This window comes from Sminthopsis crassicaudata, chromosome 2, assembly GCF_048593235.1.
Source record: "Sminthopsis crassicaudata isolate SCR6 chromosome 2, ASM4859323v1, whole genome shotgun sequence".
Classification (NCBI taxonomy): domain Eukaryota; kingdom Metazoa; phylum Chordata; class Mammalia; order Dasyuromorphia; family Dasyuridae; genus Sminthopsis; species Sminthopsis crassicaudata.
This window is the reverse complement of record NC_133618.1, coordinates 578,057,653-578,071,154: the sequence shown is the minus strand read 5'-3', so window position 1 is coordinate 578,071,154 and position 13,502 is coordinate 578,057,653. Positions and strand designations below refer to the sequence as shown.

Genomic DNA, 13,502 nt, shown 5'->3' with positions numbered 1-13,502 from the left:
TGGCTGGTGTTCGGTCTTCTACACCTGCTGTGACACCCTCAGCTTTGAGCCACCTGGACCCACTCTTCATGCAGAAGCCAATTGCAATAAACCCCTGCCCCTGACACAAAAGGTCTAAGGAACAAAAATGATTTACTGGCTTTAATGAGTCCCTGGGAAATGAATCCATCTCTGGGGCAAGTGAAATACAAAGGATTTGAAATGACAAAAGTTTGGGGAAGTGAGGCACCCAGAGTGCCGCCACCTTGACCTTCAAGCATAGGCCAACCTCTAGGAATCATGTAGGCCACCACCCTTATGGAGAACAGTTCCTCCCCATAAGCCTCTGCCCTGGCAGTCAGGGCCATCCCAAGCTTCTGAAAAGGCAGCTGTCCCTGCTGCCCTCTGTGCAGAGGGAAATGAAGTGCTTCATAATTACCTGTGTTAGGCACAAATCAGAGGGCATAGACTTGGGGGTGACCGGTATGCCCCTCCCCCACTCAGCCCTACCCAATTCCTGGTTCTTTTCAGCTGCTTAAAGCAGCCCAGAACCACATCCTGAGAAACCACTTCATAGCCTTTGCCCTGAGTCAATCGTTGAGAGGTGAGAGGAAGCCTGGCAAATTGTGGCCTCTGCATCTGGGTCCAAGGGAAAACCCTGGAGGTCCATTCCCAGCCATGTTACTTCCTGCTGTACCTGAGAAACGAAGCCAGAGAAGAGCCGGAGTGAGGAGGCTCCCAGCTCCTGGCTAGGTTAAGAAAGTAGCTGGGCAAACAGCACCCTAGTCTGCCTTCCCCAGAGGCCCCTCACACAGTCTTAATGTCCAGAGCCCAAGGCTTGGACAGACTCTGGCGCTGGGCTTTGACCATGTGGAGGCGCCTCCCATGCAAGGTGAACTGGGACCAAGTGATCAGCTGCAGCAGCGCACACATGATGGGCACCAGCACTAGCAAGTAGAAGCATCCCTGGCGTAGAGAGGATGCCCGTGCTGGGGCAGGGGGATCCAACCAAGGCCTCGCACTGCCCACCGGAGTCAGCAAGGGCTGCTGGAAAAGGTCATGGCCTAAAACAAGAAAAAGGAAAAGGCAAGTCACTGTCCTCCCCTGAAAATCCTGCTCGGGATCTAAGGAGGGACAGGGCAGATGGCACCAAGCCAATTCTATTCCCTCCCCATCAAGCTCATCCCCACCTAGTCTAGGGGCCAAGGCACAGCTGGCCCGGACTAGAGGCCACTAGAAACTCAGGGAGCCCCACCCACCCCCCTCCTCGAGGGAGACAGCATTCACCAGTATAGAAGCAAAGCAGCCAAGTGCCCAGCAAGGGGGCAAAGGTCTGGCCAGGCTTGGTCACCAAGGCCACCATCCCGAAGAGAAGGGCTGAAGCGGCCTGCTTCCGACGGTTCAGCACCAAGTCTTCATCCACCAGGTCTGTGACCACCAGGGTCAGCAGCTTGCAGGTGCCCTCCGTGAACACACGGTTGCTGCAGATGGGTAGAAGCCATGGCATTAGGGAAAAGGAATAATCTGCTGGTCTTGGGCTGGAATTGGCAGGAGGTAAAGGAAGCTAGGATGGAGAGTTTCTCAGGATTAGAAGGAGTGAAAGGGAACCAGAGAACAGCTGGCAGATCAGGGACAGGTCAGGAAGGTGGGGACTAGAGGGGTCCCTGGGTACCTGGCAATGAAGATGCACAGCAGGTGGAGGTGGTCCGGCCCCGCCAGCAACATGAGCAGGCTGAGGCCCAGCTTGAGAAGGAAGAGCCCCCGAACCACTGCGTAAACACCCCACCTTTGGCACAGTGTCAGGAAGTAGAGGTTGTTGAGGTGAGGAGCAATGTAGGACACCCCTAGGGAAAAACTTGCAGAAGTTAGGAGGAGCCAGGCCCCAGCCCCGGGTTCAGGAAGGTCCTCGGGAGGCTTCGCCCTCCAGAGATAGGCTGGCCTGGGCAGAAGCCCTGGAGTTTCCATGCTCCTGCCCCAGCCTAGGGCAATAATGCCGTCTTGGACACCCAAGGCCAGCCCTGACTCCCACAAACCCCAGGAGTGGCCCTCAATGGCAAGACCCCAGAAGCCTGCAACTCTGCCCCCCCAAGTCAATACTGGGAAAGAGGGGGCCTCAGAATGACCCCTCCCAGTCCTGGCCTCCAGTAAACCCCCATCCCTGCCATGTCGGCTAGCTAGCCCGGCTCCTGCCTTTCCCCCACATCGCATTCCCACTGAGAAGGGAAGCAGAGTTAGGGGGGATGAGGGCTAGGTGCATGCTCTGCTGTGAGAGGGGACCGTACTCTCGCTTGGAACCGCCCCGGCCCCCACCTCAGAGGACCAGACCCCCACTCACCCAGCAGGAAGGAGCCTGTGGAGAGAGAGATCTGGTCCGACAGCAAATGCTCCAGGAAGAGAGGGAAGAAGTTGCTGTTGAAGTGGCAGTGGAAGACCTGGAATCCAATAGCAGTCATAAGGAGGGCAGAGGGTGAGAGAGAGCTCGGAAAGGGAGGCTGCCAGAGAGGCAGGCCCACAAGCAGCCCCAGGCTGGTCACCATGGAAAGCGGGAACAGATTTTGAGAGCACAGAGCACTGTTTTGTAAAATGGGTCAATTAAAAGGCAAAAAAGTTTTGGTCGACTACTATCATCTCTAAGAAAAAGGTTTAAATTTGTGTGGATCATCCTCTTCCCACAACAGATGGGAAATACTGGAAACCACAGAAAACGATCCTATTTTCTACTGACTAATCACGCTGAATAGTCACAAAAGTGAAAAAGAGTCACATGGTTGCAGCTAATTTTTATTAAAAGACTTTAATCTTAGTGGAACAATGTAAAATAATAGCAGTAATTTCAAATGTGACTTCTCAGCTTACACTGCTAAGTCCCTGGTGGGATTGCGGATGCATGAGATAAAACTCCATTCCAGCCGGGATGTTGTGAGCTCGGGTGCAGGCGGATAAGCTGGCTGAGTTGGGCTTCCCATTTTCCCCAGGTGGCCTGACCTAGAACCTTTTTTCATACATGGAATCTTTGGCACAGATTTCTGGGCAGTTGAAATATTGTCAAACCACTAAGTCGTATGTTTATTCCAACCTAGTTTGATCTCTTCTTTTAATAGAAAGGGAAACTGAGGTTTCATTAATTATAGGGTAAGCTGGAGGGTCTTCTGGCTCTCAGACCAATGCTCTTTATTTTCTACAACATGGAGAAAACCATGTTATAAGACTCAGAGCTGAAAAAGGTTTTAAAGATCATGAAGACCAAGTACCTCAAAGGCCACATGAACTGATATGGCCACAAAAAACTGAAGCCCAAAGCTGATAAGTGGTGATACAGGGAACATGGGTAAGCAGAGGTATTTGAAACCAAGTCTTCTACCCACAAATGCAATCCTCCTATCATCCCAGGGCTTCTCATCAACCCATTTGGATCTTGCGCTAGAGAGCTCTCCCCACCAGGGAACCCAAATGTCCACAACCCAGCTGTGGACACAGTTCTCACACTGGGACGGGGACATGGAGAGAAGGACAAGAACAGCGCCCATACCTGCACCAAGTTCATGCCTACGAACCAGAGGAAGTTTCGGTGCCGTGCTAGCTGCTGGAGATACTCGCCCAGCGTGACCCTCTTTTCCTCCTCATTTGCGGATGGTTTTTCCCCATCTGGGCTTTAGAGACAGAGACAGACAGCCCAGCTGCTGCATCTCTCCTCCCACACCTGATCCCCAGAGCTCCCCAGTTTTCTCTCCTTTTCTGCCCTCCCTTCTTGGCTCTGCCCTATCATCTCCTAATTCTTCCCTTCTAGTCTTCTGGGGCCTTCCAGATCGGTCACAGAGAGAGAATTAGAAGTCAGGCCACTGTGCTGAGTGGTCAAAGATGACAAAAATTGGAAATAATCAGTGTGCAAGGGGCTGCAGAAAAGCAGGCATAGGAATTCACTGTTGGAGCTGCTGTGAATTAGAAAGCATTAGGGAATTACACTTTTTAAAACTCTCATACCCTTTGATCCAAAGATTCCACTGCTAAAGACAACCCACTCACACTCACACCCCTCCAAGTGAGAAATCAAAGACAGAATGAATGGCCCTACATTTACAAAATATTAGCAAGATTTTTGCAATAACAGCAAAGTTATTTTGTGAGAGCCAAGAATTGGGTATGCAGTGGATCGACAAGTGGGGCAGCCAAGTGGTGCAAGGGATAGAGTTCCTGAGCTCAAATCTGGTCTCAAACACTTACTAGTGGTATGATCCTGGGCAAGTCACTTTACCTCATCAACAAAAGGTGCTGGAGAAGGAAATGGCAAACCGCTCCAAAATCTTTGCCAAGAAAAGCCCCGATAGGGTCATAAAGAAGCGTACATGACTAAAATGACTGAACAACAAAAGTCATAGAGTAAGGGATGGCTAAACAAACTATATTAACATCAGGGAATGTTACTGTGGAATGACACACATGAGTTTAGAAAAACGGAGGAAGACTTTTATTAACTGACATAGAAGAAGAGCCAGAGAAATATAATCTACTACAATTGAGAGAGCAATAAAACAAAACTGAATGCTGGGTATCATAAGGACCTTGTTTGTCCCAGAGAAGATCTGAACAAATGCATCTCTTTCCCTTCATTACTGAAATGGGGAACTCTGAGTCTGTCAAAGAGTTGCCATGCTGGTGGACTTTCCCCATCTTTTCTAGGAGATAGCCCAATGAATATAAGAGGTGAGAGGTGGGGAGGAATAGGTTTAGAAATGAATGTGTCTTTAACACTAAAACATATCAAGAAACAGAAATGATAAGGCAATTGGAGAAAAGAAAAAATGCAGGTCACAGAGCCAGGAACCTCAGAGAAGCTACTGTCCATTTCTGAAATGTGCCTCCTCTTTAACCCCACCTCTCAGCATCCTTGTCTTGCCTCAAGCTCGCTTGGATGCTGCTTCTTCTGGGAAGCCTTCTGTCAGTTAACTTTCTCTTTTAGCTCAATTTACCTTATATAACACTTCCCTGACTCCATAAAATCCCTCCCCAGGTACCTATAAACTCCTCAAAGTCACTTATTTCAGAACAAACGTTTGGGGAATCAAAGGGGAGCTAGGGATACGATGGACCACTTACCCTTCTGAGGCTGAATGCAGGGCCCCCAGTGTCTTTCCTTCTGTCTCAAACCGCTGCCTTAGGAGCCATGTGGCTCCAGTAAAGCCAAGCCCAGAGAAGACAGCCAGAATTACGCAGAAGGCACGAAAGGAAGAAAAATCTTCCTTGTTCCACACAGTGTAGGAGGCAAAGACTGAGAGGGAGCCTGCTGCGCTAAAGAGAGAGCAGTAGAAATTGAGGTGTGTTCGGCCATGAGCAGACAGGGCCAGGTCAGCCAGCAAAGCGTGGTGATTGAGGTCCACCAGAGTCAGGAAGCCATCATAGAGACACAAACAGAGCAAGAACTGCATCCCCGTGGGTGCCCACCGCACCCAGAATGCCAGGAAGGCGAGAGCCAGCAATGGACCATGCCGGCTGAGAGCCCGGAGCCTGCTCAGAACCACATCTTGGGTTGGGATTGAAGCTCCTGCCCTGAGAAAGGACCAAAGGAAGGAATCAGGAGACTCTCATCCCCACACAGTGTGCCCACATCTCCTCCCCTTTGCCCTCATGTAAATCTGGGAACAATTTACTGAACTTCCATTTACAGAAGGGACATGGAGGCTTGGGGACCCAGGCAAGGTCTCAGCCCCATAAACCATCCCTTAAACCAGAGGCCCAGACCCTTCTCAAATCCTTCCAGGCTTTCCCACCTAGAGAATCCAATTTCTACTCCTGCTCCTTGCAGAAAGTGATTAGGGAAGGAAACAGGGAAGAATCATCTAGTCTGGAGACTAGAGGAACTAACCAGTTAGATAGAGGCCTTCCTGCCTTTGTCCTTCCTCCCCCAGATTCATACTGGTAACAGAGGAAAAGACAGCATTCACAATTAGGAGCCCACCTCTAGTTCCTCTGACTTCAAATAATATAGAAGGGACCCTTACCCCTAGGCAAGAGGGTAATCCCACAAGGTTATAAAAACTAAGGCAACACAAAATAGTGGAGAAAACCCTGTATAGGAAGCCATAGAAATTCAGCCATTAAATTGTATGATCTTGGTAAGTCCCTTTATTTCCTATCTCCAGGCATCAGTTTCCCCATCTGTAAAATGAAGGACTGGGACTATTTCATCAATAAAACCAATTCAAGTTCTGACAGCCATCCATCCCTAAGCCACACACCTGGGTGAGGAGCTGAGGAAGACACGGTCACTGAGCCAGCCAAAGAGTGGGTCATTGAGGCTGTTCCAGAGGAGAAACACTGTCTGCAAACAGGGGTAAGAAAGAACCATTATACTGATAGCAATATCCTAACACAGACTGAGTGCTCAGGGCCAGCAGGAGATTAAGGGCTGTGAATATATACAGCCTAAGTCTGAGCACTCAGCATGGCCTGGCTATCACTGCAGGCTTGGGGCAGGAAGGAGTACCCCAGGGCACCCTTGGATCTATCTGGAGGCAAGTTTTCCCCAGCTCCCGGTATTAATGTCTCTTCCCATCTAAAAGCAACTAGGATTCGGTAAGGGGGTGTCTGCTATAACCTTCCTGATTAGGGAACAGCTATAGTGCTTCAGAGATTAGTCATAGGAAGCCACATAACCCTGTGGAAGGGACATCAGTCCTAAAGTCAGAGGACCTCAATTCCAGTCCCACATCACAGACCCAGCTTGTCATGGAATTCATGGGACACCTACCTCTCCGACCCAGAAGGCCAGTTTGTCAATCTTGTACACGGAGACAAATGTGTCCACGTAGTACAGCAGAAACACATTGTGTAGAATGGAGACAAAGAGTGACAATGAACCATAGACTACAGCGGTGGGCAGGCTGGAGAGCCAGGCCAGAGGCCAACCTGCCATGGCCCACAGCCTCAGGCCTCAGTGGATGAGGGATGCCAGTGCACCTGCGTCCTTACTCCCTTTCCAAGGCCACATCATCCTTGCTTCTAAGAAAAAACAGAATTATTCAGTACAAACTACCATAAGCCTGCTTTGCATCCAAGATTAGTAGTCCAACTAATGCCACTATAGCCTTAGCATTCTTCCATTCCTGTTGGATTATAAATTCTTTGACAATAAGCAGAGACGATTTTAAAAATTCAGCCTTCCAGTCTTAATTTCCCCTCACCCATAAATTCCATCAGATATCTATTCGTATCATTTTTACCTCCATATCTCTCTCATCTATTATTTTTACTTTACTTAACATGGCTGCCATCTTAATTCAGACTCTCATTACCTTTTGCCAAGATTCTAATAGTCTCCTAATTGGTTTATCTCACAGCCTCATCTCAACTCATTCCAATTCATCCTCCAAAAAAAGCTGCCAAAGGGATTTCTTTTTTTTTTTATTTTTTTATTTTTTATTTTTTTATTCATTTTTCCAAATTTTCCCCTCCCTCCCTCTACTCCCTTTCCTAGATGACAGGCAATCCCATACATTTTACATGTGTTACAATATAACCTAGATACAATATATGTGTGTAAATACCTTTTTCTTGTTGCACATTAATTATTAGCTTCCGAAGGTATAAGTAACCTGGGTAGATAGACAGTAGTGCTAACAATTTACATTCACTTCCCAGTGTTCCTTCTCTGGGTGTAGTTATTTCTGTCCATCATTGATCAACTGGAAGTGAGTTGGATCTTCTTTATGTTGAAGATTTCCACTTCCATCAGCATACATCCTCATACAGTATTGTTGAAGTGTATAGTGATCTTCTGGTTCTGCTCATTTCACTCAGCATCAGTTGATGTAAGTCTCTCCAAGCCTCTCTGTATTCCTCCTGCTGGTCATTTCTTACAGAGCAATAATATTCCATAACCTTCATATACCACAATTTACCCAACCATTCTCCAATTGATGGACATCCATTCAACTTCCAGTTTCTAGCTACAACAAAAAGAGCTGCCACAAACATTTTGACACATACAGGTCCCTTTCCACTCTTTAGTATTTCTTTGGGATATAATCCCAATAACAGCAATGCTGGGTCAAAGGGTATGCACATTTTGATAACTTTTTGGGCATAGTTCCAAATTGCTCTCCAGAATGGCTGGATTCTTTCACAACTCCACCAACAATGTATCAGTGTCCCAGTTTTCCCACATCCCCTCCAACATTCATCATTATTTGTTCCTGTCATCTTAGCCAATCTGACAGGTGTGTAGTGGTATCTCAGAGTTGTCTTAATTTGCATTTCTCTGATCAGTAGTGATTTGGAACACTTTTTCATATGAGTGGAAATAGTTTCAATTTCATCATCTGAGAATTGTCTGTTCATATCCCCAAAGGGATTTCTTTAAACATAAATCTAACTGCTGTTATTCTACTACTATTCAAATTCTAGTAGCTCCTCAAAAAATATAATAGAGGCTTTCCATTTTCTCCAAGATAAAACACAAACTATTTGAAATATAAAATACAAAACTATGACTTTCAGGGATAGGTAGGTGGCACAGGGAAAAGAATACCAGGCCTGAATCAGTAAGTCTCATCTTCAAGAGCCCAAATTTGGCCTCAGACAATCACTAGCTATGTGATCCTGCCTTGCTTGCCTCAGCTTCCTCATCTCTTAAAAAGAGCTGGAGAAGGAAATGGAAAACCAAGAGTTGGACACGACTGAACAAAAACAAATTTAACTTCTAAAGACCTTCAGGACTTGACCCTGCCATTGTTTATTACTTCCCTTCCCAAACTTTACAGTCTAGCCAAAAAGAATTTCACTGTTCACATGAACTTCCTGCTCAGCTCTAGCTCACTTCCTAGAGGACATTACTCAAGGATCACCCTAGAAAGTCTGGTCTAATACCAAAAGACTTGTGATAAAGACAACCATCTGTGTCCAGAGAGGTTGGGGACAGAATGTGGAGCACAGCATAGTATTTTCACCTTTAATGTTGTTGTTGTTTCCTTTTTTTTGTCTCTCACTTTTTTTCTTTTTGATCTGATTTTTCCTGATGATAAATGTGGAAATGCATTTAGAAGAATTGCACATATTTAACTGATATTGTATTACTTGCTATCTAGGGGGAGGGAGGGAGAAAAATTTGGAATATAAGATTTTGCAAGAATGAATATTGAAAACTATCTTTGCATTATTTTGAAAAACAAAAAGCTACTATTGTAAAAAAATTATTTCAACTTCTATACTTATAAATGGTTTGTAACTCAAAAAAAAAAAAAAAAAAAAAAAAGGGAAGAAAGTCTGACTTAATTACCTTTTATTCATTCTGTTTATGTTTCTATGTGTTCCCAAGGCCATGACCTCTTGTTTGGTTAAGAACCCTTCCTCCTAGCCACAGATGTGAGAGTTATCTGATTACATTCTCCTCATTTTTTTATCCAACCAAGTGTCGGAAGAGGATAGGACCAGAGCTGAAAGAACCTTCTCTGTCATCTATCCTGACTGCTAAGGAAACTGAAGATCTAGGGAGTTAGGAGTAAAGGCAGGATTCAAATCCAGAGCTCCAAATACAAAATTTTTTCCAAAAATCACAGCCTCCTTTGAAAGAAAAATTAAGTGTAGGAAGGAATTGAGGAAAACAATAGCTACAAGTAAAGAAGGCACAAAGCTCAAGTGGTTTTGTTTAAAGTAGGCCCAACCCAACTCCACCTCGACCTCAATCTCTCACCTTTCAGGTACCTCCCAGCCTAAGAGGGAGACTGGAAAAACTGGGTAGAATCATTCACTTTAGCATTCCTACCAATTCCACTAACAAAGAATCTTTTTAATGACCTGGCAGACATCCAAGCTCCACCCTCAAATAAGAATGATTATAAGGAAGCAGGAAATATTTGAATAGATAGCATTCTAGCATCCTTTCTAGAGTAGGCTAGAAGTATGAGGGATGAGGAAACTATCTTGGGGTTTGCTTTATTTAATGGAACAGCTTAGTACAATGAGGAAAAACTCTTATCTCCCCTTTCCTGGACACTTTTCCAAGACCCAACATCCCATCTCTGATTTTTCCATAGGCTGTCTCCCCATGCTTGTGCCTCTGCCACCTAAAATCCTGCTTCTCTTCAAGGCCTCAATTCAACTGCCACCTCCTCCAGCCTATACTAAGGGCCCCATATCTAATTCACCCCACCCCACCCCTCCAAATTACTTTGTATGTGCTTTGTGAATATTTTGTATTTATTTCTGAGGCAGCTAGGTGGAACAGTGGATAGAGCCTGGAGTCAGCAAGTCCTCAGTTCATATTCAACTTCAGGCAGTTACTAGAAATGTGACCCTGGAGTGATGTCACTTAACTTTTGGTTGCCTCAATTTCTCCAGTTAAGGAAAAGAACAGCACCTACTTCAGAGGGTTGTTGTGGTAAATGGTATATATGATCTCTATCATTCTCTTCCCTCTCTTATGAGTGAATTGTTCCTCCCTAATAGAATATAAGATCTTTGTGGGCAGGGCCAGTTTCTCAGAATTCAGAGCCCCCTGAGTGCCTGGGGCATAAAAGATACTTATTAAATACCTGTTGAACTGAATTGAGCTTTTCAAAAAAGTAAAAATTTCACACAAGCCCAGCAAGAACCCACACCAACCTAGGGTTTGGTAGTTGGCTTCAGGTTTCCCCAGCCAGCTGTCTCCATCCCATGAGCCTTCTCCTATCCAGATAATAAAGAGGGAACACTTATCCTCCACCATCCCTGAGGATGAATGCAAGGAGGTGTTTTCATAATTCTGGGGGTAGAGAAAACTTGTACTAAGGGAACACATACATATGAGAGCCTGACAGACAAAAACAGAGACAGAAAGAAAAAGAGAGACAAAATGGGAAGTCAGAGACAGAAGGAAAAGAGATAATAGAATGAGAGAGAGAGAGGGAGAGACAGAAGGAAAGAGAGACAGAGGGTGAGAGGAGAGAGACGGGCACAGAAGCGAGATCGGACCCGTTCAGGCAGGAGAGAGACCTTCCCTAACCATCCCCCAAGACAGCAATTGAGGTGGCGTCAGGTAGATTTGCAGGACACCCCCCCCAAATTCCTCTGCTCCCTCCAACCTCAGACACACGAGCCCATCGAGGCTCTCACTTGTCTGGGGAACAATTCCCGTTCACTCGAGCCCTCTTTACTTGAGGCTGCTCTTCTCCCTAATTCGTTCCTAAAAATGATCATAACTTCAAAGGAGGCAGTGGTGGGCTGCGAGAGGAGCAGCGGAAGTGTTGCCCTCCTCACTTTACGAATGAAGACGTGGAGGACCAGAGAGGTGAAGGGTCGCCCCTCTGGTCCCGCACGGCCCCCAAATAAACTCCGTCCAGAAGGGGTTGCATCCCCCAGCCCAAGAGCCGCGTCCTGCCTCCAGGCCGATGCCCCTCGCAGCCCGAGCACCGCTGACTGCCAGCTCCTCCGCCATCAGGGGAGCCCCCCACTCCCCAGCCTCGTGTTCTCTGAGGTGTCCCCTAGAGCATGCCCTTCCAGAGCGGCCGGAGCCCGGAACTCAGAGCCCAGCCACCCCCGGCCCGACCCCGCGCCACGGTCCCACAAATTCTTCAGCTCACCTCTGCGATGCCGATCTACTCCGAGAGCAGGAGACAACCAGAAGCTTCGAGGACAGAGCGCCTGCGCGCGACACATCCTTTCCCCGCCCCCCTCTCAGAAAATCCCGCCCATCCTTGGCTCATTCATTGGCTCAGCGCCACCTCGGTCCCGTCCCCCTCGAATCACTGATTGGGGCAGGTGACTGGTTAAGTTGTCGCTAGCGCCGTCATCTTTAATATGGACTCTTGCCCTGGATGACGTGGTATGGGAAGGAGATGGACGAGTAAAAGGGAATTTCTTGGCTCTATGTGTCTTTTTTGGCTTGCTCTGCAGTACCTGGGGCTTGAACAGCACGTCTCCCCGAGGGTGCAACTACTGCAGGAAAGGCAGGGGACCCCACTAGATCCTATCCCAAACTCTAAGATTAAGTCACCCCTTCTTCTAGTATATACACATGAGTAAATTACTAGAGCTCCCAGCCGCTGCAGGGGGGTCTTGGGCAAGGCAACCCCAATAATTAATTGCCGATGGAGCCGTAAATTGGTCCCCCCGGCAGGAAAACTATTTGGAATTAGGTTTTCAAAATAAAATAAGCTAATCAAATGTGCATGCCTTTTGATCCAGACATCTCACTGCTAGACATATATACCCCAAGGAAGCCAAAGACGTAAAGGAAGAACCTACATACAAGAAAATATCTGTAGTGACAAAAAACTGAATAAAGTAGATGCTCATCAGTGGCTCAGTGAATTGAGGTTCGTGAATGAAGTGAAATAATTACTGTGTTGTTAGAAATTACAGGGGCAACAAAGTGTCTGGCTTGGGGACTCCAGGGAGACTCCTCTTCCTGAATTCAAACCTGAACTCAAACAATTACTAGTTGTATGAGCCTGGGCAAGTCATAGTAATCCCATGTGCTTCAGTTTCTTCTTCTATAAAATGAGCTGGAAAATGGAAACCACTCCAATGTCATTATCAAGAAAGCCCCACATGGGATCACAATGAGTCAGTCATGAAATAACAACAAAAGGAAATGGCAATGTGATGGATGCAAAAAACCACAAGAAAATGACACCAAGTGAAATATGCAAAGCAAAGAAGGCAATGCACACTCTAAAGACATCTGGATAACCACAATGCACACTCTAAAGACATCTGCATAACGACATCACAATCAAGCACCACAAAGTTTAAAATGGGTATTATAAAATCACAATAAACATTTTTGGTCCCAAGGAGCAGATATGAGAAGATACTTCCCATGCACACATTCCTTTGAGGGAAGGGTGGGTTCCTTGATCTGGAAAATGTAATGTCAGATTATTTTAGAATATTAATTTGTTTTGTGATTTTTTTTAAACTTTTCCTCTTTTTTCCTTTAAAAAGAAATTTGTTATATAGGATGACTCTTTGGCAGAGGTAAGGAAGAGAGATTCAGAGGAAATAAAGGCAATGTGAAACAAAAGCTATCAATTAATTTTTTAAAAGGATTAAGGAAAGACTTAGATGATATTTTGCAGAGTGAAATAGGCAGAACAAGGGAAATAGTATAAGCAATGCAAATGGAAAAAAATACCCAAAACCAACTGCTGTGTAATTATAATGACCATGATTGACTCTGGAGAAGAGATGGAGAAATAATGCACCTCCTTCCCTTCTTTATGGAGGGTGGAAACTATGTATGTGGAACATTGCACATACTGCCCAGGCTTAGGGTATGTGCATTAACTAAATTACTCCCTTTCTCTCTCTCTCTCTTTCTTTCTTTCTTTCTTTTTTTTTTCTTTCTTTTTTTTTTTTTTTTTTTTTTTTTTGGATTCCTTGTTGTAATAGCATGCTGGGGAGGAGAGGGAAAAGGATATATTCAGAAATGAAGGCAATGTAAAAGGAAAAGCTATCAATATATTTTTTAAACCTAAGCATTCTTTTACAAAACAAATTCAAATTAATGAAATGCAACTCCCAACAAATAACATTATTACACCAGTAGA

The 13,502-nt window shown here is 45.8% G+C and overlaps 1 protein-coding gene across 5 annotated transcripts; it reads right to left on the bottom strand.

The window, feature by feature from the left end:
* Positions 1 to 127: 127 nt before the first annotated feature.
* Positions 128 to 11,628, bottom strand: MFSD13A (major facilitator superfamily domain containing 13A). Of its 5 annotated transcripts, XM_074295455.1 has the most exons (10): positions 11,532 to 11,576; positions 10,576 to 10,638; positions 6,725 to 6,975; positions 6,213 to 6,295; positions 5,074 to 5,523; positions 3,509 to 3,629; positions 2,315 to 2,411; positions 1,652 to 1,823; positions 1,267 to 1,460; positions 128 to 1,043 (listed from the first exon to the last, which is right to left on the bottom strand). In XM_074295455.1, the coding sequence occupies exons 3-10, from the start codon at positions 6,887 to 6,889 to the stop codon at positions 787 to 789; spliced, it is 1,539 nt and encodes a 512-aa protein (XP_074151556.1). In that variant the 5' UTR covers positions 6,890 to 6,975; positions 10,576 to 10,638; positions 11,532 to 11,576; the 3' UTR covers positions 128 to 786. The 5 variants fall into 5 exon arrangements, with proteins under 5 accessions (XP_074151556.1, XP_074151559.1, XP_074151555.1 ...); XM_074295458.1 differs by lacking the exon at positions 10,576 to 10,638 and having other exon boundaries at positions 5,074 to 5,518; positions 11,532 to 11,628; XM_074295454.1 differs by lacking the exon at positions 10,576 to 10,638 and having other exon boundaries at positions 11,532 to 11,627.
* Positions 11,629 to 13,502: the final 1,874 nt, after the last annotated feature.

Bases quoted from the DNA above. Each gene is read 5' to 3' on its own strand.
- MFSD13A (XM_074295454.1), bottom strand. From the start codon at position 6,889: ATGGCAGGTTGGCCTCTGGCCTGGCTCTCCAGCCTGCCCACCGCTGTA. The intron at 6,296-6,724 runs GTAGGTGTCCCA...CCCTGTTTGCAG, and splicing joins TGGCCTTCTGGGTCGGAGAG to ACAGTGTTTCTCCTCTGGAA. The intron at 5,524-6,212 runs GTGTGTGGCTTA...GTCCTTTCTCAG, and splicing joins TTCCTCAGCTCCTCACCCAG to GGCAGGAGCTTCAATCCCAA.